At 55.9% G+C, this 27,323-nt stretch overlaps 2 protein-coding genes across 3 annotated transcripts in view; one reads left to right on the forward strand and one right to left on the reverse strand.

The window, feature by feature from the left end:
* Positions 1–27,323, forward strand: part of RSPH14 (radial spoke head 14 homolog) — an 80,310-nt gene that overhangs the window by 40,961 nt on the left and 12,026 nt on the right. The gene's annotated exons all lie outside the window — the stretch shown is intronic.
* Positions 1–27,323, reverse strand: part of GNAZ (G protein subunit alpha z) — a 53,334-nt gene that overhangs the window by 25,600 nt on the left and 411 nt on the right. The window contains exon 2 of the mRNA XM_045457020.1: positions 3,706–4,885. Within this exon, the coding sequence (XP_045312976.1) occupies positions 3,706–4,428 (723 nt within the window). The 5' untranslated portion in view covers positions 4,429–4,885. The remainder of the gene's footprint in view (positions 1–3,705; positions 4,886–27,323) is intronic.

Raw genomic sequence — 27,323 nt, forward strand, 5'->3', positions numbered from 1 at the left:
GTGCTGCCCTGCGCTTGCTGTAGCCCTCCACAGCCCTCCACAGCCCTCCACGCCCAGGAGCCTAGAGATCCTGACGTTACCCTTGGCAACGTGCTGACGCAGATGCCAGCGGGCGGTGGGTGGGGGGAGGTGGTGGTGGTGGCTGTGGCTCGTTTGCCAGGCATGGGGGCGGGGGGCTCTGCCAGCCCGCTGTCAGAGGGAAGACGAGACCTTGAGAGCCAAGCAGGGGAGAAGAGCTCTGGGGAGCCATGTCCAGAGCCTGGCACCGGGCCCCCAGGTTCCCTTGGTTTCTGCAAAAATCACCATGGCTCGTTCTTGGCTGCCTTGCCTTTGCTGCAGCCCAGGGAAGACAGTTCAGGGCCCTCGAAAAGAAGGCATGGGTGGCAGTCCTGTCCCATCCCCTATGGCGGCACTTGCCTTGGCCGGGCAGGAGGACAGGGGCACAGAAGGAGGTGGGCCAGCGGTGGTGACGGGAGCTGCCTGCAGGCGCCGGCAGAGGCAGGCTCTGCTTTCTGCCTGGCCCGGCTCTCCCCTGGGCTGTCAGCCTACCACAGCGGCCAGCCGGCTGGAGGAATCACGGAGGGTATTGTCTTTCCTCGGCAGCCTGTTTGTTTTCCATCCCGAGATATTGCTGGTAGAGCATGAAAGGTCACAACTATTTGGAATCCAGTGAATTTCCAGCCCCGCTTGAGTTTCTCATGAGGAATTTCCTTTTCTGGGGAACAACTACCTCCCCAGGCCTGCTGAGACCAGGGTGGCAGCAGTGGTGGGGTGCAGGCCTGGCTGCTAGTCCCTCCCTTCAGAAAATGCCCTGAGCAGCTCCAGAGCCTGGCAAATGCAGGCTTCCCAGAAACACCCCTCCCCCCGCAAGCCAGGCCGGCAGCTGCCAACACTGCCCAGGGCTGCCCGCTGTGCCGCCACAGGGACAGGGCTGGGAGTAGGCTAGTGATGCGAGGGCCTGTGTGGGGCTGCCTGTCCAGTCCTTCGTCCACCCAGCCCAACTGGGCAGCCATTCACTTGCCCACGAGAGGGGACCCACCTGTACTGACAGGCTGCAATGGAGGGATGTGCTGGTGTTGGGGTCAGGGAAGGCCTTTCAAGAAGGTAACACCTGAGATGAGACCTGAAGAACTGGGGCAGGCAGAGACAGGGTGGTCACACACTTAAGGCTGGAGACAGCAGAGCGTGTGAGTGAAACAAGCCCACGAAGGTCAGAGGAGAGAGGGGAGGGGCAGCAAGGAGGCAGGCATGAGCCAGGTGGAGCCGGTGGGGCCTCAGGCAGGAGAAGGCCTGGGCTCGGGCCTATCTTTAAGGACACTTGGGTGGACTCCTGGCTGATAGGTTCAGAGAGCAGAGATAATAACCAAATCCCTCCATGAAGCATGTGACCAGCTCAGGCCCCAGGCATCCTGCCTCCCACGTCCTGCCACACCTGTGGGCACTGGCTTGGTTGACAGAACCTGCCAACAGACGATCTGGGAGCCTGGCCCATTGCTGGAGGAATTTGCCATGCTTGCTCTGGAGATGACAAATGAGGCAGCCCCAAGATCCAAGGAAGATCTGGGAAGGTCCCAGAGCACAGGCTACCACCAGCCTCAGGACACAGCAGACACAGGCAGAAGCCTGGAGAGCTGACCACAGGAGTACCGTGTTCTGGGGCCTCACCTGAGCAACTTGCTTTGCATCATGGCCTGGTCAGCCCCAAGTCCTCTGCTCACAGCAATGCCTCATCAAAGAGCCTGACCTTGCCCGTCGGCTGGGATGTTCCTTCTGCCTAGAACCACACATGGCACTGAAGTGGGTGCAGGCAGAAGAATAAGAGGAACTAGAACCCCTAGGGACCACATAGTACTGGGAGCAAGGCAGGCCCTGCCCTGTGGATGCGGTGTCCTCAGCCCAGACACCCTCATACCATCACTGCCTGGCACGGCCCTGGAGAGACCCCTGGATGCATACAGGAGAGACGAGGGGAGCCCTGCCTCTGTCTCCGTAACTACCTGCAGCTGTTTCTTTCCTCTTCTCCAAGAGGCCGGGCTTCCTTGAAAACCTGACGAAAGCTGAAGACCTTCTCTCTATCCAGAAAAATGCTCAGGCACCTGGCAGGATGGCCACAGCCCGTAGCCATCCACAGACTTTCTTGGGGCCACAGGGCCAACTAAGACTCGCAGCTAAACCCAAAGAATAAAGCCACTACCTGCCTTAAAAAAAGACTGAGTGAAGGACTAAGCTCCTTCCTTGCCGTTGCCCTGGTTTCCTGAACCCTGTAGGGTCAGCCCCCCATCCCTGCCATTTCTCAGCATGGTGGGTCCCCCTGATGACTATTGTCACCCTTTCCCCTGCCAGCCCACCGACTCCCTGAGCTGCTGGCACCCACAGTCCCATACCACCTACAGCTACTTGCAGACTTCTGTTTGCCCCCATGCCCCCCACCTCCAGGATCAAAGATCTCTTAAGAGCAGATTCCAGGTCTTTGCTCAGTGCTTCTGCCGGGCACAACACCTCCTCTGCAGGACAGCCGGGTGGGGCAGCCTTGGCCAATCCCATCCCATCTGGCTGCTCAGCCTCCACCACCACCCCTGGGTGCCCAAGGAGACTGTGTTGCTTGTGCACTGGGCCTTTTGCCTTGGTTGAGCTGCATCGGTTGCCCACCCTCTCCTTGCCAGTGGCCTGGCTCCCTTCCCTGCCCAGGCTCCCCATCGAGCCCCTCACTGGCTCAGCACCAACCCTGATTGTACCTCCCTACGCTACATACAGTCTCTGGGGCCTCCACCCACCACATGCCTTTGAGCCTCCTGCCCCACACAGTGGTTCTCAGCCTGGGCTGAGGGCCTGAAAGAATCCCCATACCTACCCAAATCCTGGGGATTAAACCTCAGAAATAGTTCTTAACCCTGTCACCGCCAGACTCCCAGGATCCAGATGGGGTTATGGGGCCATGGCTGCAGTTCCCAGGACCCACAGTGCCAGGGATTGGCAGGAGTTTTGTGTATTTACTGAATTGCCACATGGACCAACAACTGGATCCCTAGCTTGGGCCTTGTCTCCACTCTCATCCTACAGATCTGTCAACCTCCCTCCCAGCCTCCAGCGTTACCCTCCCCTACACCTGAATGCCCCCCAACATCACCTGAAGTGAAGCTCCTCACAGGGCTGAGCTTCCCCAGTGACCTCCAGGTGTCCTCTGGGCTCCAAGCAACATGCTCTTGGGGCTGTGGAGCAGACCCCACTCAGCAAAGGGATGGCTCTCCATGCCTAGAGTATTTCAGGCATGGGGTGTGGGCTGCTTGCGGCACTCAGGCGGGGGCTACCTGGGCACCTAGGGTCTATGAGCACCTAGAGGGCAGTGCTGTCAGCAGCTGGATGAGGGCATCCATACCCGGTGGAGCCCGAGGGTATGGTGGTTACTCAGAGGGTATTCAGAGCCCTGAGGGCCTGTCAGCGTACTGAGGTCACAACGGGACCTGCCCATGCTGGGGCAGCCACTGAGAAAGGTAACAGCAGACACTACTCCAAGGTCCTGTAGTGGCCGTGATACCCAGCACATTGCACACTGTGCTCCCAAAGACAGCATGTCGCTGGAACCACCCTGGCTCCCCTTCTGACTGCAGCCTCTCCTGTCCTGCCCTGCCCATACCCTCAAGCCCACCCCCTTCCCAGGAGCCAGCGGTGGTAGGAACAAGCAGAGGAAAAGCCTGGCACACTCACCGTCTGGTTGTCCTCATAGAGTTTCAGGTCGTAGCCACTAAGCTCCACACAGAAGATGATGGCTGTGACGCCCTCAAAACAGTGGATCCATTTTTTGCGCTCTGATCTCTGCCCGCCCACGTCCACCATCTTGAAGGTGAGCTCCTTGAAGGTGAATTTGTTCTCCACTATGCCCGTGGTCATGTCCCGGGAGCGCAGAATGTCCTCGACAGTGGGGATATAGTCGGGCGCGGCAATGCGCTCCAGGTCGTTCAGGTAGTAGGCGGCGTTGTCCTCCAGGTGGTACTCGCTGGAGCGGCCGAAGCAGGCCTGTGCCCCGGGGTCGGCCCACAGCCGCCGCATGACCCCCAGCAGCTCGGGTGTGATTTCACCCTTGCTCTCGGCAGGGCCCGTCAGCGCGAAGAGCTGGACTGCGTCGTAGGCGCGGTCCGGGTTATGGAAGTCGATCTTGAGGGCGGCCAGGGCACGGATGATGCGGGTCAGCGAGTCGATGGCGTTGTAGATGATGAGGGGCTTGTACTCCTTGCAGGCCTCCAGGTTGAAGCCACCACTGTGGATGATCTTCATCTGCTTCACGATGGTGCTCTTGCCCGAGTTGCTGGTGCCCAGCAGGAGCAGCTTGATCTCACGGCGCTGCCGCTGGCTCTCTGAGCGCAGGTGGCGGTCAATTCTCCGGGACCGCCGCGCCGCCTCTTTCTCCTCTGAGCTTTGCCGACATCCCATGGTCCGGCAGCGGCGGGCCCAGATGCAGAGCAGGGGATGGGGCACCTCTCCCTGTTGCCACCAAGCAGGGGACGCTGAGATGCAGGCCGGGTATGCCCGGCAGACGGAGCCCCGCGCCCTGGAAGCGCTCAGTGTGGGTGGGGGGGCGAGGCTGTGCCACGCTGCAGCCCCTGCCCCAGCACCTCTTCTCCAGCTGGCATGGCGATCTTCTGTTGTGAGGAGGTGGCCGAGCCCTCCCTCTAGTGACACTCCACCTGCCCAGGCCAATGTGGGGCCTGATACGCCGTAGTCATTCCCTGTTCTCCGACGGTGGGAAGCTGTACTATAGCGGCTGCCTAGGCTGCTGCCGTCTGGTTGCTGGTTGCTGTGGCGATGCTGCTAAGTGCGGCTGGAAGGCCAGCCACTGGTGCCGCGGGTGCTCCCTGCGGCCCCCCTGCCTTGGGCATTCGCCCTTCACCTGCCAACACAGAGAAGAGGGTGAGCCTCCTCCCACTGCAGGCTGGGTGGGAAAGGGTCAGACCTCGGACGTCGTCAGGAAGCAGCCTGGGGAAGAGTGAATCAAACCCCCTCCCTTCCTCGGAACTCTGCTGAGTCGTGCCCAAACCACAGCAAAACAAACGTGCCTGGAGCCACGCTCCACACCCCTCCTCGTAAGCCAGTTTGCCTGAAGTCTGGTGCTTGAGGAAAGGGTACCCAGAGCCATACCAGCGTTTTCAGAGTGAGGGAGTGAGTACGGAGCCCTGCCACCCCTCCCTGCCCACCGGACCCAGGCAACCTCCCCCTCCCAGAGCCTCAGTCTCTGGGTCTGGTGGTCATTAGGATTCAATATGGCAATCCTGCTGTGATGTCCCTCCCACGGCCTCCCTCACCCTCTACTACACTTGCTGGGACTGTACCCACATGTGCCACAGCATCAATGGGTCTTGGCCCCTCCTTGGTTTATGGTGAGGTCCCATGCCAGAGTAACTGGATGACCCCCACTCACGACCAGCTCTCAGGAGCTAAGTCACTCCTGCTCTCCCAGGGCAGGACATTCACCAGAAGGAGGCTGGCCAGGCCTGGCAGCAAGCAGACAGGCAGGGAACAGAGCAAGGTGGAGACCCCAGGCTGGGAGCACCACGGGGTAGATAGCAGCCTGGCTCCTGGTGGGTGGGGGGGAGGGAGGCTCAGGCTAGGTGGGCCCAGTTAGGGGAGCAGGGACTGGGGAGTGAGATGCAGGGCAGCAGCCATATGTGGGAAGCAAGACACGCCAGAGTATGTCTGAGGGCATTAGGAAATGCTGAGTTCAGGGCAAGGCAAGGGGGCAGCCCACCGGCTTCCTGGTTTCAGGCCAAGTCTATCATGTCCCTGCCTCCCACCTTGATGGTCAGTAAGGAACAGTTGTGCTCATGACCTAGGCAGGGCCTCAGCACCTCAGTGCCCAGCCCTAGCCAGCCACCTGCTGACCTAGGATGCCCGGATGCTCTTCCTGGGCCTCCCCCATTGACCTATGAGCAGCTGAGCCAGAGCCCTCCCCTCCAGGGCAGTCCCAAAGCTCAGGCTCTGCTCTCCCCACCTGGGAGCCTGCCCCACACAACTCTTGCCTCCTTCTTCCAACCTCTGCCCCCTGCAGCCTCCTCATTCTGCCATGGCCAGTGTCCTCCCCTCTAATGTCTCCATTCCCCTCATGGTAGGTCCTGGTTGGGAAGGACCCAAGGTGCCTGACAGATCCCAAGACCCAAGGGCCTCATCTCGTTTCTCCACCGGTCCATTCTCCCAGCTGGCCTCTGTGCCTGCTAGACCTGGCAATTCTGCTCCAAAGCAGGCCCTGAGTGCCGGATCTTTCCCTGGCCCACCTGCCTCTGTGGCCAGGGGCCCTATAAGCACCTCTCACACCACCTCTCCCTCTCAGTAGAAACTTCATGTGCCCCCAGTGCTTCCAGGATGATGAGTTTCATCCCAGCTGTGTGGCCTGGGCACTTGACTCCACATCACAGAGCCTGTCTCTCACCGGTCACAAGCATCTGTTAGAGATGAAGTGTTCAGTGCAGAGCCTAGTCCCCAGCCAGTGGCAGCCAGTGCCCCAGTGTCCTCATCACTTGTGGGTGCCTGTCCCCTGAGGCCTGGAGCAGCACAGTACCCTGCATACCACGGGAACTCAGTACGCACTGGTGGGAGAGAGGAAGGGAAAGACTCAGGCTTGAAGAGACTGAGGAACTTTGCTGCTTTTCCACAGTCCCATCAGACTGAGGATGGGGGACATGCTGGGTATGTATCCCGTGTAAGCAGAGGTCAAGGAAGGGATCTGAGCAGCAGTGAGTTCCACATTGTGGAATTACATGGGATTTTTTTCTTCTTTGCATTTTACCATATTTCTTGTATCTTCTTGATGAACTTTTGTTGTAAGAAAGGTTTTATAAACAAGGGCTTTAACAAGGCCCTGTCTCTCATGCTACCCAGGACTTGCCTCTCTCCACCCTGGACTCTGAGTGTGTGGAGCAGGGACCCAGTGGCTGTTCCTTGGTCCCTACTGATGACCCAGAAGCCCCCTGGGTGTAGAAAGGAGTCCAAAGTCCCCAGCAGCTGCCGCCCAGGGCACCACTCCTGCAGGAGTGCTGATGCCCTCCCTCCTGAAGGCAATGCCAGACAGGCCGGGGGTGCCCCATGTTGTCATTACTGTTTTCCTCAATTTGTGCTTGAAAATTTAAGGTACACCCAGGCCCCAAGTGACCAATTCTCTCTCAGTTGGTGAATGACAGGGACAAAGATCATCCAGAAGGGCAGGTTCCTTCCACCGTTTACTGTCACCTAGACAAGCAGCAACAAGGCACCAGGTCTCCATGCCTTGGGGCACCCTGCAGTGACCCCAATCTTGGGACATGGTCTAGCTCAGACAGGTGACATGGCCTGAGGTCGTGCAGGCCAGTCCTCTGCCTCTATGCAGAGCTGCACCCAAACAGACCAAGACATTGGCTGCTTCCTTGCAGTGCTGCACATGATCGCCCTGCCTCCAGATCCTTCTCAAACCCAAATCCATCCCCTTGCAGCTTCGGCCTGCAGACCTCTCCAGGCCCAGCACAGGCTGTGCTCTGGAGGGCTGGCTCAGTCACCCCAGCCTGCTCATCAGTAGCCCCCTCGCCTTGCTCCTATACCAGAACTCCGCCTATTCTTCACAGGCCAGCTCATGCGTGGCTGCCACCCCGCCAGCAGGGCACCTTGTCCCTGCCTGTGGCCTGAGTCTCTTTCTACTGTGTCCTTTCTTTCTCTGGTCTCTCCTGTCAGGCTGGGGTTTCCTTAAAAAATGGTTATGCCCTTACCAAACACCATATACAAAAATTAACTTAAAGCAGATCAAAGACTTAAATGTAAGACCTAAAACGACAGAATTCATAGAAGAAAGCATAGGTCAAGAGTTGCATGAACTTGAATTTAACAATGATCTCTTGGATATGACACCAAAGGCACAGGCAACAAAAGAAAAAAATAGCAGGGGCACCTGGGTGGCTCAGTTGGTTAAGTGTCTAACTTCGGCTCAGGTCATGATCTCATAGTTTATGGGTTCAAGCCCCACATCGGGCTCTGTGCTGATAGCTTAGGGCCTGGAGTTTGCTTTGGATTCTGTGTGTGTTTCTCTCTCTCTGCCCCTCCCCCACTCATGCTCTGTCTCTCGCTCTCAAAAATAATAAACATTAAAAAAATTTAAGAAAAGAAAAATTAGACAAACAGGACTCCATCAAAAATAAATTTTGTGCATAAAAAGGCACTATCAACAGGTAAAAGGGCAACCTACAGGATGGAAGAGACTACATGCAATTCCTGTATCTGATAAAGGATTAATATCTAGAATATACAGAGAACTAAAACTTGGCCACAAAACAACCTGATTCGAAATTGGGTAAAGGACTTGAATGGATGTTTCTCCGAAGAAAATAAATGGCCAAAAAGTACATGAAAAGAAGCTCAACATCACGGACCATTAGGGCAATGCAAATCAAAACCACAGTAAGATATTACCTCATACCTATACAAATGACTATTATATTGAAAAAAAAAAAAAAACAACAAGAAAAGAATAAGCAGAAATTAGATCCCTTGTTCAGTGTTGGTAGAAATATAAAATGGTGCAGCTGCTATGGAAAACAGTATGGCGGTTCCTCCTCAAAAAATTAAAAATAGAAGGGCGCCTGAGTGGCTCAGTCAGTTAAGCGTCTGACTCTTGATTTCAGCTCAGGTCAGGATCTCATGGTTCATGAGTTTGAGCCTCATGTCAGGCTCTGCACTGATGGTGTGGAGCCTGCTTGGGGTTCTCTCTCTCCCTCTTTCTCTGCCCCTCCTCCACTTGCTCCCTCTCTCAAAATAAATAAATAAACTTAAAAAAAAAAGTAAAAATTGGGCGCCGGGGTGGCTCAGTCATTTAAGCATCCGACTTCAGCTCAGGTCATGATCTCACACTCCGTGAGTTCAAGCCCCGCATTGGGCTCTGTGCTGACAGCTCAGAGCTTGGAGCCTGCTTCACATTCTGTGTCTCCCCCTCTCTCTGCCCCTCCCCTGCTCATGCTCTGTCTCCCTCTGTCTCAAAAATAAATAAAAACATTAAAAAAAAATTTTTTTTAAGTGAAAATAGGATCACCAGCAATTCCACTCCTGGGTATTTACACAAAAGAATGGAAATCAAGGTCTTGAGGACATTTTTGTACACCTGTGCTCATAACCACATTATTCACAATAGCTAAGAAGTAGAAACAATCCAAGTGTCCGTTGGCAGATAAATGGATAAGTAAAATGTGATGCACCCATACAAGGGAATATTATTCAGCCTTTAAAATGAAAGACACGTGCTTCAACATGGATGAACGTTGAGGACTTTATGCTCAGTGAAATAAGCCCGTCACAAAAGGACACTGTATGATTCCACGTATATGAGATCCTTAGAGCCATCAAATTCAGAGATAGATGGTTGCACAACATTAGTAATGTATTTAATACCACTGAACTGTACACTTAAAAATGGCTAAAATGGTAAGTTTTACATTACATCTATTTTAACACCCCAAAAAAACCCCAAACAATAACAAAACAAAACAAAACAAAACAAAACAAAACAAAAAAACACACAAGTCTTACGGGTAAGTCACTCCAAAAATAAAAATAGTGAGGAGGCCAACTTGTGCAAGAGAAAGAGGCAGGCTCCTGCCTGGTCCTGGCTTCACCCACCAGTGGAAGGTCACTTAGGGCCCACATCATCCATCCTGTGGACTGGAACACCTGACCTAGTGGCCCTCAGCTGGTACCAAGATTCATGAGAGGGTGAATCTCGCAAACCCAGCCTTCAGTCCAAAGCTGCCTTATCCAAGGAGGTGTGACTTGTGTTTTGGAATGACCCCAAGGCTAAGGGCCGAGCTTCTGAGAATCAGGAGAGCAGTTTGGGGGCAGTGGGCGGGGAGCCTGGGGCTGGCCACGTGGTCCTTGACCAGGGCAGCCACAAGGGAACATGGGAGTAGAGGGGAAAGAAACACAGCCAGGTGGCGACTGTGTGCACTGGGCCAAGTCTGGGAGCTTCTGCCATCTGCATGGGGCAGCCCCCAACAGTCACATCCGAGGTGGGTCCCTCTATTAGAGGTACCCTCTTCCTTCAGATCGCCAGAATCAAACAAGCAGAAGGCCCACTCGGAATTCTCCCTGCGGCTCTGCAGGGCTCGGCCACATTCCAGGGTGTATAGAACTGGTGGTGGGGAACAGGGATGTGCACTGACATAGGGAGGGAGGCCTGTGAACAGGAGCTTTGGCCAAGGACCAAATAGGACCTCAAGACAATCCCATTCTGAGGGTCAGCTTCTTTGCCTTTATGTGAGGCTCCTGCCAGTCCTATCTCTTTTAGTCTACTCTGGGCTTTAGTGGGCTTCTTTAGGACTCCCCGTCAGCCTAAAGACAAAGGGCCAAGGGCAGGATGACCACATTGTTCCCTGGTTCAGTAAGTGCTCACGGTTCCCCAGGGCCTGACACCCACAATCCCCCACCACAGCACTGCTGGGTCTGGCTGGAAACTGAGCAAATGGGTGAGGGAAAGAGTGCCAGGCAGAGGAAAGGCATGTGCAAAGGCCCTGTGGGCGAGGGGAGAGATGAATCACGGTGTGACTGGGGAGATGAAGGAAGGTCAGAGTGGCTGGACAGAGAGAGGAGTCACAGGTGAGAGGACAAGGCAGGGTTGATCAGAGGTGCCCACTGTGTAGGTGCATATTTGTGACCATGTGGGTTGAGTGTGTGTGTGGGGGGGGGGGGTTGCACACTTGCAGATGTGTGTATGTGCCTGTTTGCAGGACTGTGTATGTGTGTGTGTAAGCACTGGTCTAGGTATGTGCCTGTGTGCAGGTCCGTGTATGTGTGTGGGAAAATGTAAGTGCATGCCCAGGTCTGTGTGTGGCTAGCTGTGGTGTGCCTGCAGCAGAGTGTACAGGGAGAGAAGGTATGGGTTACAGTGTGGAGCTGGGCTGAGGTGAGCGAGAGGGGCTGAGGGGAGGAGTCAGGGGTTACTTACCACTTACTGGGGCTGGGGCTTTGAGCCTGGCATTGGGGTGGGGTTAGGGGGCACTGTTGAACGAAGCCAAGACCCATGCCTGAGTTTTCACAGGTGGAGGGAAGTCAGAATCAGGCCAAAGGCAGCAAATTGATGGAGAAGGGTGCCAAGCTGCAGAGTCGGGTCGGGGGCGCTGGGGTGAAGGCTGCAGGTCTGTGAAGGTGGGCAGGGCCTGCTTCCTGACAAGTGACAGGTGACCATGAGCAGATGGTGAGGGGAGTATAACTGCTGGGTCAAAGGCCCTGAGGTGAGAATGTGCCTGGCCAGTCTGAGAGACAGGAAAGAAGGTGGGTAGCTGTCATTGAATGTGAGGGGCTGACAGTAGGAGGTCACTGTAAGGGGTTCTGCTGTTTCTCTGAGCAAGTTGGAAGCCAACCAGAGTGTGAGTGAGGAGTGCCCTATCTGAATAGAACAGGGTGGGCTCCTACATGTAGTTATCCAGGTGACAGGGCAGCAGCATGGGCAAGGGCTAGGGGAGGGGGAGGCAGGGCTGTATGGTGGACAGTGCCTGGTGGCGGAGTGGGGTTGGTAACACTTACGTCCACTACTGTCCTTGCTCACGGCTGAGTTAAGGGCCAGGACAGAGCAGGGCGGAGCAAGGCTGTGCAGCACCTTGCTTTTCTTGTGTGCATTTGTGCATGCTCCCCTACAGAGGAAGAGAGCCTAGGGCCAAGGTCACCAAGGTGTTGCCGGAGCCAGGCTAAGCCAGGGGTCTCCAAGGAGAGAAGACAGCTTATCAGCTTACAGGCCTGGAGAAGGCCTGGCCTTGGCGGGTGGGACTCGCTCATCACCAGGAGGGAGGTGGAAACAAGAAGCCAAGGCCCTCCCTCCCTACCCAAGGAAAGCCCACTCCAAGCTGAGACGCTGAGTCCTGGGCTATCAGAAAGGGGTAAATCGGGGGTGGGGGGCAGAATTTGGTCCCATTGAGGAGGTAGGCCCACATCTAGACTGAATAAATGGAGGAGCATGGTTGTGTTTGATGCCCAAGCAGAAGCCACTCAGATGGCCAGCTGTGGGCGAACAGGGGTAGAACCCCAGAGGCAGAGGGCAGCCCAAGTCTCAGGGCCAGCAGGCAGGGTGAGACCACATACCCAGGGTACCAGCTGGCCCCCGGTTTTCTTGCAGACATGACACACGTGCCCCTTGGAGAGTGCTCAGCCCCAGTGTGGGGATCAGCAAGCAGTCTGAGGTCCTGGGCCTTTCCATTCCCCCAGAGCTGCCCACTTGTCGCCCCCCATGGAGGCCAAGCATCAGCCTGCCTGGGCAGGGCTATGACTCAGCACTACTGTCCCCTGGCCCCGCACCCCGCCCCAGCTTGCTCAGACACCTTCCGCTCTGGCAGCAGCGGCTCTCCCACCTGCCAGCTCCACCTTGGCACCTGGCAGCTGCTCTATGGTGACCTGGAGTGGGAGGAGGGTGGAGGCCCAGCCTGGGTGTCTGTGACTTCAGGCCCTTCCTTGCATAAGGGCATCTGGGCAGAGCAGGGAAGTCTCTGCCCCAAGTCCCAGTAGGCTCATGTCTTAGGGTTTGCAGGCACTGTCAGGAGAGGCATGTTGGGGTACCCTGACATATTGGGGTCCACATGCCTCTCCTGCTTACTGGCCTTGGCTTGCAGGTCAGAGAGGCTCCCATCACCTTCTAGGGGCAAACCCGCCCAAGTTGTTTCCATCCCATGTTGTTTCCATCTTCTTCTAAAGAGCGGGTCTCCCTCCCCGCCTTCCAGAACCATCATCCCTGTGTCAGCTCCCACCGTGGCTTTATTTTAGAAACAAAGGGTCCGGAAAAGCCTCTGCCTGTACAGTCACTGATTATCAGTTTTCCTCCCCTCTTAGTAAGGAAATGTTTCCCACTGCCCTTTCATGCCTGGCGCACTAGAATCCAGTGTTCTACTTTTGGTCAACATTTGTGCACACTCCTTCCTGCCTGAGTGTCATGCGCTGGGGTTCCTTGTCTGCACCCCGATTTAGGTCTTCTAGAACCCAACCTGGACCTGCAGGGGTCTTCTTAGTGGCTCTTCTGTGGTCTCGCATAAGCTGATGTACTTTCACTGCCCCGTTCTTGTGCTGGTTTGGACTTCCCTCCCTTTCAATTCCCCACTTCTCCCCTGTCTGAACACGGTGAGGCCCAAGCTGGTATGTCACCCTCTCTAGCACTGCTGTGCCCACCAGCCAGCACCCTACGGGTGTGTTACTGGCCCCGTCTGCATGCATCGCCCTAATGGTCTGGTTGCCAGAGCCTGGCAGAATCTTCACAGTGCCGTATCCTTGTGTCCTTGGACCGTCAGGGATAACTATGGGCTGGGCCTGGGGAGGGTCTGTCCCAAGGAAGCTGGGTATCGTGGTGTCAAGGCCAGGCTTGGCTTCACTTTCCAAGCCCACACTCTGCCTCCTTAGGCTGCTAAGGCCAGCCATGGTGGGGGACACAGCCGGCATCTCTCTCATGTGTGGGTCAGCACTTCCCCTTCCATATGTGGGACACGTGGTGCCAACCTGTCCTCATATACACGTCCTGTCGAATCGGCCTTATAGCGTCCCAGGGACATGGGTATGACCATACACCTGTAGGAACTAGGGTTTGAGGAGCAGGGGGTGCTTCCTCAGGGCTGCCTGGCTGGCAGCCTGTGGGGCTCAGCCTCCACTGGGGCCTCCGACTTCTGTCCCCACGACACAACCCACTTACCTGCTGTGACTTACTCAAAGTTTCTCTTTAAATTGACTTGCATTTTTAAGTACTTTAAAAATGTCTTCGTATTCATACTTAAATGGAAGCTGAGGTTGCTGTAGGCAGAAGGAACCTAAACTGTAAGCTGGTGTCGCTGCTGCCTGCAGGGACGCTGGCCATGGAAGGGCCAGCGGGGCGCTGGCTGTTTGTTAAACAACTGGGATTAGCGCGCTGGAGGGTGTGAGAGCCACACTGGCACCAAACTGAGATTTTCTCCTTGAAGGAAAGGGATTGAGAGAGAAATGAGAAAGGATTACCCTCCTCACGGGGAGGGCAGCTGCTGCTCACAGCTGTGGCCTCAGGCCACCTTGTATGATCTGGAGGTGCAGATGGATACACAGGGAACCCAGGCCCAGAGGTCCTCTAGCTGGGACCCCCGGGCTGAGACAGTGGGGTAGGAGTGTCAGCCCCACATCCCTTGTCCTCACTTAGGCCAGAGACCATCTCTCGTCTCAGGAAAGAATACCACTCTGACCTCAGGAAGTCACCCCCTCTTCTGCTCAGTTCCATCTGCCTGTTCATCAGGGCACCCTCTGCTGCTTCTCCCATCACTAAATGACCTAGCACGAGGTGCAGTGGGCATCCGTAACCAGGCCTGAGGCCTTCTACACTCAGATCCAAATGGGCAATCAATCAATCAATCAATCAACCAACCACTAGGCCCCAGACGATCATCACTGCGCCCTCTGGGAATCAAGCCTAGTGTGTGGCAGCTCAGCTCTGGACTCGGGGACATGGGCAGGGGAGGCGTGGAACAAGCTGAGTCTGTGCCTGGAGGAGCTCATATCCTGGCTGGGGAGACCATGAGCAAATAAGTGTGAGAGGCCATTTTTGATAAATGGCAGCGCTGTGGAGAAGAGGGAGCAGAGGCATGTGGCGGGAAGATCCAGGGAGGTGAAAAGACACGATTGTAAGAAGCCACTGTCATGTAAGGGTGGGAGAGGGGGCCAGAGCAGGAGGCAGGCAGGGTGAGGACACCTGAGGGGGACACTGCCACAACTGCTCAGTTGGGCAGCAAAGACCTGCCTGGCCTGGGCCCAGCTCACAGCAGGCCCACCTGAGCAACATCCTTCCCATGGTTCCCTAGGGAGTGGCTCAGTGACGGCTGCCATGGCAGGGACCAACTCCTCCCAGGGGCCAGAGGGCAGAAACTGTGCCCACTGAGACCTTATTTCTCCCATGAAAGTGCCTTTGGTGGTGGTGATGGCGGGTGCATCAACCTGCACCCAAGAACTGTGGGCAGTCTGCTGCCAGTCCCTAGGTGGGACCCTGGACATGTGGGCTCCCCAGAAAGGCCAGCAAGGCAAGGCCCAGGAGTACGGCTGAATGCAACATGTCTCCCCCACTTTAGAGCTTGTGGGCCTGACCAGCATCACGTATAGCAGAATCTGGGTCGGCCCATTCCAAATGCTCCAATGGTTTTGGACACAACAACACATATTTCTGGACTAAAAAGTCTTATCTTCCTGAGGAGATAAAAGCCCCTGCTTGCCTTGGTGCCAGTAACACTGGATGGAGGACAGGGATAGGCCACCCTCCTAGGAGCTGCCCTCTGGGGAAAGCTGGCCTCCACCCCACCCCTTCCTTCCTGGGATCCCCCACCCCCCACCAGAAGCCTGGTCCCTGCCTCCCTGGCTGCGTTCCCCACTCCCCTGTCACAGTGCCCTGCCCCAGCCCACCCCACTGAAAACATCCCCCTCCGGGGCCAAGCAAGAGCTTCCCCCACTGTGAGAGCCCCCTCACTGTTGCAGCACCAGGCAGCCCCCTTGGAGCCTGAGGGACTCGGTGGAGACTTGCCGCCTGGCCCTGTGTGACCTTGAGCTAAGTATCATGTGCTACTGGCTCGGCACTGGGACTGGACTTCACCCTGGGAGAGTCCAGCAGGGATGCCCAGGACTGGCCCTTCATAGGCCTCTGGGCTGCTGGCTGCCTTGCAGGTGCCTGCCCTGAGCATACCCACCATGCCCTCAGGTCGGTCTGACCTCCTATTCGAGGCCCACCTTACCCTCCCTCTCCTTCTCTGTTGCCAGCTCTGTAAAGATGTGTAGAACAGATGGATGGGTAGATGGACGAACACCAAAAATTACTGGTTCACAGCTCCAAAGCTTCCCAGCACTCCCTTCTGAGTGGGTTACCTCACATGACCTTGCCTGGGGTCCTGTGTGGTCTACTGCCGTCCACACCGGGCCTCTGAGACCCCAGCAGGGGACTCTGACCCCTCTGCCGGTGCCTACCCTCCCCCAAATGTCCCAGGGCATTTCACCCACCCCTCCCCAAACTGCAGGCAAGAGTCCTCCTGAGCCTTCCTGCCTCCCCCTCCTACCACCCCTGGGAGTTCACCCTGCCCTTTCCTGCCTCAGCTGGTTTGTAATCCCACCCAAAACTCTATCCTGACCGTTTCTCATCCTGCTGAAAATAAGAGAGGAGCCCGGGGAAGGCATGGGGGGAGAGAGCACACCCGTGCACCCCACCCCTCCCACCCTGTGCACCAGCATCTCCTGGTCTCTCTCACACTGATAAACCCCACACTTCCCTGCAAGTTGCTCCTGGATTCTCCCCTGGAGTGGTCCTGAGGAAGGGGCTTCCAGGTTGGCTTGCCCAGGAGAGAACTCTACAGTGTGGGCAAGCAGACCTTCCCCTGCCCTTGTCTGTTACTGACCCATCATTTACAAGCTTTTCGGGTAGACAGACCTACCCCTCCTTGTTCTAAGGTTAAAAAAAAACAACAAAAAACCAACCCTGTAGATCCCACCAGGGGTGCGTGCGTGCATGCGTGTGTGTGTGTGTGTGTGTGTGTGTGTGTATTTATTATAGGTATATTTTCCAGATCGGTTAATGACCAAAAGTTGACATCAAAGTTGGGACTTCTGGCTGGTTGGCATATTGAAATATGACTTAACACAGGGAGTCATAAGAAATGATAATACGAACTTTAAACATTTTAATTTAACTTAAGACAGATAATCATACATTCCTTTGCCAATTTTGGGGGCGGGCCATCTTTTCTCAGAGCACAGGCTCACTTATTGGAGTTACTGTCACTGTTCCTTCTCAAACCAGAGCACATTATGTGTGAGGTCCAGTTGGCTTTCTCTGGGCAGTGTGAGGTTGCAAAGTACCCAGGACCTGAATCCTAGGTTGTCATGGCTCTCTGTCTCCAGTCTCACAGTTTGGTCTTGCCCAAACCAAACCTAATCACAGCTTGTACTGAGGCTTTCCAAAGCATCCACTGAATTTCCACAGAATCCCTCTTTACGTTCATATTTCATCAGTGTGTATGGTGTTCAAGGATGTAGTCACAATGACAAGTACAACTGGCAGGTTTGGGCCAAACACCAGTGACTCAAAGGGATGGCTGCCAAAGTGCAGGACACTGGCTGCCTGCTGTTCTGGAGCATTCGGCCAGCACGCTTTATCGTGAGAACAGAGCATGCCCATTCATCCAGTGAGCATTGGTGACGGAGGTAAAAGGGTTAGAGCTTGCTTAGAGCACCAAGATTTCTACAAGTTCGTAAATGACTCTGCATTTCATTGATCACAACAGCTTCTTTGAAAAAATGGTAGCATGTGCACACATGAGACACTTCTGTGCTGGGGAAACAGGACTCTGTGTGTTGGGTTCTTTGCAGCCACTCCACAGCTACCGGGCCTCAGGCCATTGGATTAGCTTATCCATGTCCCCCCAGCCTGCCTGACCGGCCTGGCACAGGCAGACCCACAGCGAGTCTCCTCTTAAAAGCAGCCCCCCTTTCTTTGCCTCTTCCTAGCTCCCTGCTTATCTCGGAGCCAGAGTCAGCAGATGGGGGAAGGACCAAGGTTGGGTGCACAGTGTCCCCAGCTGCAGAGAGGCCCCAACAAATGGCTCTACCTCAGCTAGGCAGCCTCTCAGCCTTAGGGCACTGAAGACGGTCAGGGAGGCCCTTCCCTATGGCCCTGTGCTGTCCTGTGGCTCTAGATGCCCTCAGCCTTCTAGCCCACAGCTGCTAAGGCTGACGAGATGAGATGTGATAGCATCGCCTGAGGAACACTGACTCAGGAGGAAATCAGGCCAGAGATTTCTGAGCCAAGAGTAAATAAATAAATAAAAATGAAAAGGTTCCACATACAAGGAGGAGGGAGGCACAGATGTGCAGGGAAGACATGTGGCCTTTACTAAAAGCCGAGTGGAAGGGGTTGCTGCCTGGGGTGGAGCCTGGCTCCCGGTTTCCATAGGGAAGGTAACTGCTGACTTTTAGTCAGGCCCGTGGGCTGGGTAAAGACTCTGATTTAACCACTCTGGGTCTCTTGCCCTGCAATTTCCTGCCTCTGAGTGTGGAATCCCAAGATCCTACCCCCCACTCCAGCTACCACCCCCCCAGGCCAGACCCTCTCTGCTGAGGGCTCTATGGACCAGGCAAGTGCATAGCTCCTTCCCCGAGCCCCTTCTGCCTCCGTGCAGCTCCTTTTTTTTTTTTTAATCTTTCTCACCTGAAAGGTGAGCACCACCCTTTTTCTTCCTTGCCCTTCCCCACAGCCTGCTTCCCAAGCCTTCTGAACTCAAGTAGGCCTGCAGGCTGTGAGTCTGGGGCCCCTGCAGGTCACTCTCAGTGGCTGGCACTGGTCCTCCCATCTATGCCGGGTGAGCCCTAGGAGTCTCTAAGTCTGCGGTAGCCTCTGACCCTGTTGATGAAGTTCTCAAAAAGCAGAGCCTGAGATGGCGATTCTTGGGCATGTGACTGGTCCAGGGAGCAGGTTCCAGAGACAGGGAGACAGGACAGGGCCAGGCAGGGAACCAGGCAAAGGTGTGGTTTCAGCCACCTTCTTGGTATGGCCTGATCCCAGGGAGCTGTGGAGCCTAAATGAAATCAAGGCTGTCCCACCTTGAGGGACAGGACAGGGCCTCCCAGGGCCCAAGGCTCTTTTCCAGCAAGGGGTGCAGCTGTGAGCAAGCAACACTGATGTGGTAGGGGACAGTGTGCCGGCAGGAAAGGGAATCTGGGGGCATATGTGGCATGTGTCTACTGCATGCTCTGCTCTGCATCCCTCTGTCCCCTGCCCCCACTCCTTCTGACAGAACCCAGTGCCTCAGGTCAGGGCTAGGCCTGGCTGGCCTCAGAGGAGCCCTCTGTCTGAAATCCAGCCACCAGCCTCCAACCCCCCAGCCCCTCACTGGGACTGCCACAGTGACCTCTCAGGCACCCTTGCTCTCTCCTGGCCCCTGCACTCTGTGCTCCCCCAGCAGCCAGGGGGATCCTTGTCAGACTGTAAGATGGAGCATCTCTCTTGTGCTCAAAACCTTCCCACGGCTGGCCATCTTAGTTCTGAGCCAGAGTCTGAGTCCTCCCAGGCCCCAGGGCTCTGTGATCCTGCATCTCCCCCCACCCTGCCATGCCCCTTCCACTTTCCACGCTGGGTGCACTGGCCCTCCTGCTGTCCCTCGAGTATCATCCACAATCTCAACTCCGGGCCTCTGCACTGGCTGTTCCCTCCACCTGGAACACTCTTTGTCCAGAGAGCCAATCTATTCTTTCCCCAAATGGCTCAGATGTCCCCAACTCAAGAAGCCTCCCTTGCCCATTCTATTTATGACTCCCCAAACATCCCACAACACTGTGTTTTCTACCAGGGCACACAGCTTCCTTACCATGTTTACTGCCCCCCCCCTTGCCCCCATCACACTTACCCCGCTCCCCATTCACACTTGTGAATGCCGGCTTCGCAGGGCAGGGACGTTGGTCTGTGTGCCAATGATGCGTCCTACAGGCCCAGGAGTAACCGGCAGGAAGCAGGTGCTAATAAATCCACCCCAGCCCTTTGTACTGAATGAAGGAGGGGCCAACTCATCACAGGGAGGGGACAGCCAGGGACTTCCGGGAAGTCTTCTGGAAAGGCCCTGGGCCTCCCCCAGATGGACACGGTAGATGTGTGGCCACCTCCCACCTAGTCTTGGCCAATCCTGATACTGCTCTGCCTCTGAGCCCTCAGCCCAGATGTCCCTTCATCTGGTAAGCCCATCAGAACTGGGCTTCCGTTGCTGCCACCGGAAACTTGCCCCCACCCCAACTCCATCCCTCCCTCAAGGCCCTGAGGCCCCTTCACAAACCCTGGTCCTCACCCTTGGCCTCCCCACCCAGCTCCAGCCTTTCTGTGCCAGTGACAGAACACAGCCTGGGGCTGCAGCTCTTCCTCTGCCCCAGTCCTCAGCAGCCACAGTGGCCATACCCCCACACCCCCTCCACACCGGTCCTCCACCCCTCGCCCGCCCCAGGAGAGCCCCAGAACAGCCAGCAAGACAAGACGAACACACCCAGAAACTCAGGCCACATAGGAACTGAGCCCAGTTGAGGAGCTGGAGGAGCTAGGGCAGGGATGGTGGGTGCAGTGTGGCTGTGGGGCTTCCTGGAGGAGGCGGGTGGGGTTGGGGCCTCGGACAGCGCCGTCAGTGTTTTTGCGCCCTCTTCCCTGCCATGAGGTGGGGCAGGGCTGGGGATGTGCGTGCATACGTGCGTGGCGTTATCATAGAGGAAATCAATGCCTGGCACTGGCCCAGTGTTTAAGGGAAATGAATAGATTTTGGCCGCGGACAAAGAGAGTTTGATTAATCAAAAATTGGATAATGGAGGCAACACTCTAATTATTTTTCTTCCCAGCATTTTATCGAGAAATATGTTTGCACAGCATATCAGAGGTAACAGAGTGGGTGAGGGGGGGGTGACCATGCTGGAGGAAAGCCCAGCCTGGGGACAGGGCCACCGCACCCCACATGTGCTGATGTGGAGGCTGGCTGGCTGGTCCTGGTGGTTACTCCATGGGGCCACAGGAAGCAAGAGGGGACACGTGGTGCAGGCCTGAGGCTGCACACAGCTGGGGCAGCTTGGGTCACAGCAAAAGGGGTGGGCAGGGTTGCTTGCTGACATGGTGGCCAGGGGGAGTGGAGGTGCAGCACCACCAGCTCAGGTCACAGGGACCTCCTGCAGGGTGAAGGCTGCAGGTGTCAAGTACTCCAACCCATGGTCAAGGAGGGTCTTTGGAAGTCCCTTTGGGCAGTTTGGAGCAGTTTCCCATGTTCACCTTGGTGAGCTGCCCTGTGGCTGAGGTCAGACAGGACGACCGGGCCCCACAAGACCTTCTCATAGCCCTCCCTTGTCACTCACCTCCTCCTCCTGCACTGTCCCCACCACTACAACACCGTTTCTGTGGTCACCCAGTCTCCTAATTCCAGGCAGCCTTCTTGGAGCTCAGCATGAGGCTCACTAAATTGCTCATTCATTCATTCAGGGTACAGAAAGAGGCTGCCATGGGAAGAGACATGCGTAGGGTCCTGGGTTGCCTGTTAGACTCAGGAGGCTGGTGGAGGAAGCACTGAAGAGGAGACGAGCCCTCACCTAATCTGGGGGGTTAGAGTCAGTGTCCGGGAGAAGGGAGAGATGAAGGAGAGATGAAGGATGAGCTGAAGCTTCTAGGCAAGAGTGAGGGTGTAGTGGGCGGGGTCAGCCAGTCCTTGGCAAACACATCTGAGTCTAAATCCTCCCTCCAATACCCACCGTGGACATCACTCGTCAACCATGACCACTTTCCCTCTGAGTCATAACATAGCCCCAGAATCCTTCTCAACACTCTGTGCTTTGGACAGTCACTCCAGAGTTGGTACAAGAAATGAAAACTATCTATACCCTTGACCAAGGCCAATTTAAAGGTGAGGACACTAGACCCAGACAGTGAAGAGGCTTCACCAGCGTCAGCATTACAGGCAGAGCTGGGACTAGAACCCAGGTCTCCTGATTTCCTCTCCAGTGCTTTCCCCCCCTGCACCAAGCGGCTCTGCTGAGCTGGTCTTGGGGCACAGGCCATAGAAAGGCCATTCAGCCATCACATGGTCACATGATTTCCAGTGGCAGGGACCCATACCTATAATGGCAGCATGAGAAGTGAGGCACTCACCTGCCTTGGCTTGTGAGCGAACCACAGTCGGGCCTCACTGGTGCACAGCCAGTGGTGTCCACCTATAGGTGATTTGTGTTTGTTGGCCAAACCTTAAGGCCAAAGACACACCTCTTGGGATCCAAAGGCACAACCTCTTGGGATCAGAGGGTTGAGCTGGAGCACTGGTTCTCCAGTGTGAGGACTATAGCCACTAGGAAGCCCAGCCCTCTGCATGAACGTGGCTCAAAAGATCATGTTAGCCCTGACCACTTGCCAGTATTCATTTCCCCCTTGAACAGCCATTTCTTGAGGCCCTACTATGGCCAGGCCAGGCTCTGGGGCTGGATTCTCAGTGGCAAACAGCCAATGAAGGTCTTGACCTTACAGAGCTTACATTCAGATCCAGGAGAGAGATAGTATATAAAATAAATAAAACAGGTAATAGGTTATATTGTGATGAGTGCTAAGGGGAGAAATAGAGGCAATTACCCACTTGGGAAAGCCACCCCATCTTCCCACGTCTCAGTCTCCTTGACTATGAGGACAAAACTGAGGTAAAAATCAGCCCCTTCTTGGAGGAGTTGGTAGTGGAAAGATAAAGTGAGCCTCTGCCCTTCGAAGGCACTAGCTCACTGTAATCCACAGCAGGTTCTGCTGCTGTCCTCGTGAACGCCTGTGTCTGGGCTCTGGGGGAAATGTGCATAAATGAGCCTACTGTCCTCTGCTCCATCACCACAACCTTGACCTTCCTGGCTCACAGGGGCATAGAGCCTTGCTGAGGGGGTCAGGTCTCAGATCCTGGAACCCTGCCTGCAAAGCTCTCCATTCCAGAGGTTGGGGAGGGCTATTCAGTTGGGGCAGGGTCTCTTTCTGAAACGTTTGCTCTGACCACTGTCTGCACAGCCAGGAGAGGCACAGCCGGCCTGGACAAACCCTCGGGGAAGGGTGTGTTTCTGGCTAGAGGCTGCTGGAAGGAATGCCGGGCTTGACGCTGTTTGTAAGGCCTCTCCCTGCACCGTGGTTTTTAACAGTCTCGTTTCTTAGCACTTTTTGATGGATTCTCCAGGGATGTCTCTAAAAGAGAGTTATACCTTAATTTAGAAGCAAATAACTCAAAACTCTGTGATATACCAGGTTCCTTTGGAAAAGGGATGAACTCAAGGAAGCCATTGTTGTATGAAGCCAACTGCGTGCCAACAGGACTGCCCAGCCCTCAGCCCTTGAACCGTGCCTCCCTCCCGAGGTTAAGGGACAGAGGGGGAGGAAGCAACACTCACAGGAGGCCAGAGTGAGGCTTGCAGGCTGGCTCCGACTGACCCTAGTGGCCCCAAGTGCCAAACACAGCCCGTGTGCCCAATTGCCCAAGGGAGAAGGGGGAACATGGTGGCAGGCCCGTGGAACTGCCCTCCCAGTGCCATAACCAGGCTTCATGCGCAAGCACTTGGGCAGTCAGTCAGGGCCCCATGCCTCGTGTAATGCTCTACTGTCTTGAAATGTTTAATAACTTTACCAAGGGCCCACAAATCATATAGCTGGTCCTACCCCTGTTGCTCAGTCCCCATACACTCCACGCATACCTCAGGGTTTGCCTCAGAGGCCCCGCTCTCCCGAGAACACCCTCTTCCACAGTCTTCCTCCACTCCATGTGGCCACTCCACTCCACTCCACGTGGCCATCATGATTGTGCTCCCACCTCAGTTGCTGGTCAATCCTTCTCAATCTCTTTTCTGGAAGCTCCTTCTCGGCTCATGCTCTGAGAGGTGAAAGCCCTGAGGCCTGACCCAGCCCCTCTGGTCCCACCTACCCTTGATCCTCAAGTGACCTTGGCCAGTCCCTGGCTTCCCATACACCTGGTGCCAAGGACTCCGGGTTTCTACCCCCAGCCTCGCTCGCCCCTCTGACCGCCACATGTGTCCATGTCTACCAGGTCTAACCTAATTTCCAATTTCCTACCTCTAATGAAGGAGTCCGCATCTTCCTTCTCTGCCAATGCCACTGCCATCCCTCCAGCTGTCCATGCTTCCCGTCCATCATTAGGTCCTCTTTAAAATAAACCCCATCCAACCACTTCTCATGACCCCTACTGCTCCCACTGCACTAGGTCAGCAGCCTCCTGCCTCTGACTGCTGTAACAGCCCCTCACGCCCCCTCCCCCCCCCCCCCCCCCCCCGTCTTGCCCCCATATCCATCAACCACACAGGTCTTTTAACAGCAGAATTAGTTTGAGTATCTCCTCTTCTCCAAGCTTTCTTTCCTCTTCCTGCCTCACTGGGGCCTGCCTGACCTCCTCCGTAAACCACCCTACCCTACTGGGCTCTGGCTACCTGGCTTTCTGGTGAGGCCTCCAGCAGCAGAAGTGGGTCAGCCTCAGTGCCTATGCACCTGCCACCCTCTTTCCTGGTGCTCTTCCTTGTCAGTCATGACTCACCCATCACTCTCCATGGCACTGTGCCAATGGCCCCTCCATGCAAAGGGACCCCCTGACCCTCTCCCATCCCCCTCCCATTTAATTTGGTTCTCTTCACAGCACCTACCTTACCTGGCATTCAGTTACCCAGGTGTTGTGTCAGCCTCTCTGAGACTACTGTGAGCACCATGAGAGCAGACGCTGCATCTGTCCTGCTCCTTGCCATATCCCTGTGCCTGGCACAGTGCCTAGTACTCGGCAGGTTCTGGTAAATATTAGCCAAAGGAATGAATGAATGTGCGAACCATTTCTGTTTCCTCGGGCTCTGTACGAAGGGCTGACATCTCCCATGTGCTCCAGGAGCCATCAGATGGTCCCTGTGGTTAGTCTCTGTCAGTTCACTACCGCGAGCATCTTCCCTGCCAGTGTGGATGTGTGTAAGGGGCCAGACACACGGGGAGGTCCCATGCAGGGATAGGTGCAGGGACAGGGCAGGGAACTCTTGGCTCTGTTTATGGATGAAGACAAAGAAGCTCAGTCAGCACAGGGTTGGGCCAGGGGTGATAGGGCCAGGGCCTGACCCAGGTCTTTGGAGGCCTCAACTGGAGGGCCCCCCGAACCTGCTTTGGGGCATCTGGGCCTTTCCACGTCAATCCCCGGTCTGCCTAAGCTGTCCGGCCACTGCTCTGGGGTTGATCCTCAGCATTTGCCATGATGCCCCTATCCATTTCCTTTTGCCCTCTTTCCTGCCAACCACAGCGCCTGCAGGCCTGTGTCTGGAGGCTCAGTTACCCCGGGTTTCCTTCCTGGGGTTGTGGGAGAGCAGTATGCTAATCTTCTTCTTCCAGAGTTCTTGCAAGCCCAGCCATGGTCAGCAGCAGTGAGAACATCCTATACCCACACAGCATTTTAGGTCTTCCGAGTGCTAGCAAGAGACAGGATAGGGCTGCCTCATCCTCACATCCAGGGACGGAAGGCACGGCACACACTGCCATCACATGTATGTACGCATGAGAAAAACACACAGAAAAACACGCTGTTCAGGCCACACCCCGAGTCTCAGGCCAGCCCTCCCACCATTCAGTCGTCCATCCCACTGGCCTCTTACAGGGGCTCTAGGCAGGGGCCTCTTACAGGGGCTCTTGCCAAGTCCACCTGGTTACCCAGAAGTTCCTGAAATCACCCTAGAAGCTTCTGAGATCTGGACCAAGGAATTCCTGAGACTCCATGAAACAGAAGAGCTGAGAGGTTGGGCACAGAGAGAAGAATCCATTCCATATCCCAAATCTAGCATCCCACAGACTCCTGCCAGAGTCAGAATGTGGCCTGGCAACAGGCACAAGAGTGAACTGGTTCTATCCCTCTTGGCATAATCTGCACCCCTATGAGGGCAGGCAGGCCCTGCTCTCACTGCAGCAACATGGGCTTCAGCCAAAAGCTGAAAGTGAGTGTGTGTTAGGAGTTTGGGGGGGGGGGGAATGCCACATACATGAGTAACAAACAGCCCCTTCAGAGGGAGAGCGAAAACATCCCCAGGTATGAGCAAGTGAGCAGATCTAGGGCAGAAAGTGACACTGGCCTTCCAAGGAGGAGGGACTATGTCTTATTTGCCTCCTGTCTCAGAAAATCAACGTCTGTTAGAGGGACACACAAGAGTTTTAAACCAAATGCCAGTGTCTTGTCCCTGGAGCACGAGGAACGTTGAAGGCACACCACTTCATCTGAACATGGCCAGGCCTTCCCATTCAATCAGCCCCTAAATGGAGACTCCCAAGCCTCCCTGTTACAGTTCACAAACATCCACGCCCCAAAGGGGCAGAGTCTCCAACTAAATATCATTCTCCATCCTGGCTAGGAAGGGGGCCAGGCTGTTGGTGACCCAGTACCCTGGCCTTGCCCATGAGACAAGGTGCCTGGAAGGGCAGTCTAGGCTGCAAGGAGACCCCAGAGTCTTTCAAGCTCTTCCCCAAGCCCACCCCAGCTCCTAGGTCACAGAGCTACTCCCTTTTACAGATGAAGAAACTGTGGCCTACCTGGAATAGCCACAACTAACAAGCAGTGGGGTGTTCCATTTCCTCAGCTCCTTTAGTTCCTGTGCACCTCTCATCCACCTTTCCCGCCACACCACCTATGTCTTCCCAAGCACATCCTGTGCTCCTTCCAGACCCAACTGCCTGAGTGCCCTCTCTGTGGTTTGTTCCACTTTCTTCCCTCTGCCCACAATGCCCACCCCATATGTGCTCATGTCCTTCAAGCTCCAGTTCAAATGTCACTTTGCCCACAGGCCCATCTGACCCCAGCCCAGACCTCATCTCTAAGGTCCCTCCAGAGGCCCTGGCACCCACACTCAGGGTTGGGAGACATTTCTCCCCTGTGGGGTGGTGCGTCAGTCTCAGGAGGGCAGGCCTAGTCCACTCCTACCTCACCGCCAGGCTCTGGGGGAGCAAATGCTCAGTAAATATTTGTTTAATCGAATTTGGCCAAGGAGCCTCCTCTAGACAGAGCCCAAGGCAGCAGGACTCACTCCCCAGAGCAGGGAAATCACTTGGGCAGAAGGGAGTCCATCGGGGGCTGGGATGCCTCACCAAAACAGGCAGACCTCGCCTACCAGGCGGGTCCCTCCATCCTGAGACAGGGACTCTAGGGAACCCTGGTCTCCGCACTGCCTTCTTCTCTCTGGTAACAGAGATCCTCAATTCTCGGCCTAGGCGGAGTCCTGCCATCATCACCAAGGCAGGCTCAGCACCGCCCTGCAGGCAGAGCCCCCGTGGATCTCCCGCAGGATACGGAGCCCCAGCCCCGAGGCCCTCACACCCCTCCCCCCAAACACCCCAACACCCCCACCACCTTTTAAGGGAAAAAAATATTGAGCCAGGAACATATCACAATCGCAGCAGGTCGATACTCCTCTCTTGCTCTAAATGCTTCCAAAAGAACCTGCTCTCTGCAAGACCGGTGACGGAAAACTGCGAGCCACTCGGCCCCGGGCCCAGGCCTCCGGGGCCCTCTCCTTCGTTTCAACCAAGGCCACAGGTCGGCGCTCCTGCGGCCCGGGGTCGCCTCCTCCCCGCTCCCCTGGGAGGGAGACCCCGCCTCAGCGCCTCTCCGGCAGGTCTCCTGGCCCCGGCTCCGCACGGGCGGCTTTTTTTGGTGGTGGTGGGGGGGGGGGGCGACGCGGCATCCCCGGCAGCCCTTGCCCACCTCCCGGGCCCGCGGCCACCCCTTCCTGCCGGCTCCTCGGCCCAGTGGCGCCCCTTCCCAGCACCTGCCCGGCCCGTGGTCTCCCCCTGTCCACCTCGCAGGCATCCCCAC

This window comes from Leopardus geoffroyi, chromosome D3, assembly GCF_018350155.1.
Source record: "Leopardus geoffroyi isolate Oge1 chromosome D3, O.geoffroyi_Oge1_pat1.0, whole genome shotgun sequence".
NCBI classification, from domain to species: Eukaryota; Metazoa; Chordata; class Mammalia; order Carnivora; family Felidae; genus Leopardus; species Leopardus geoffroyi.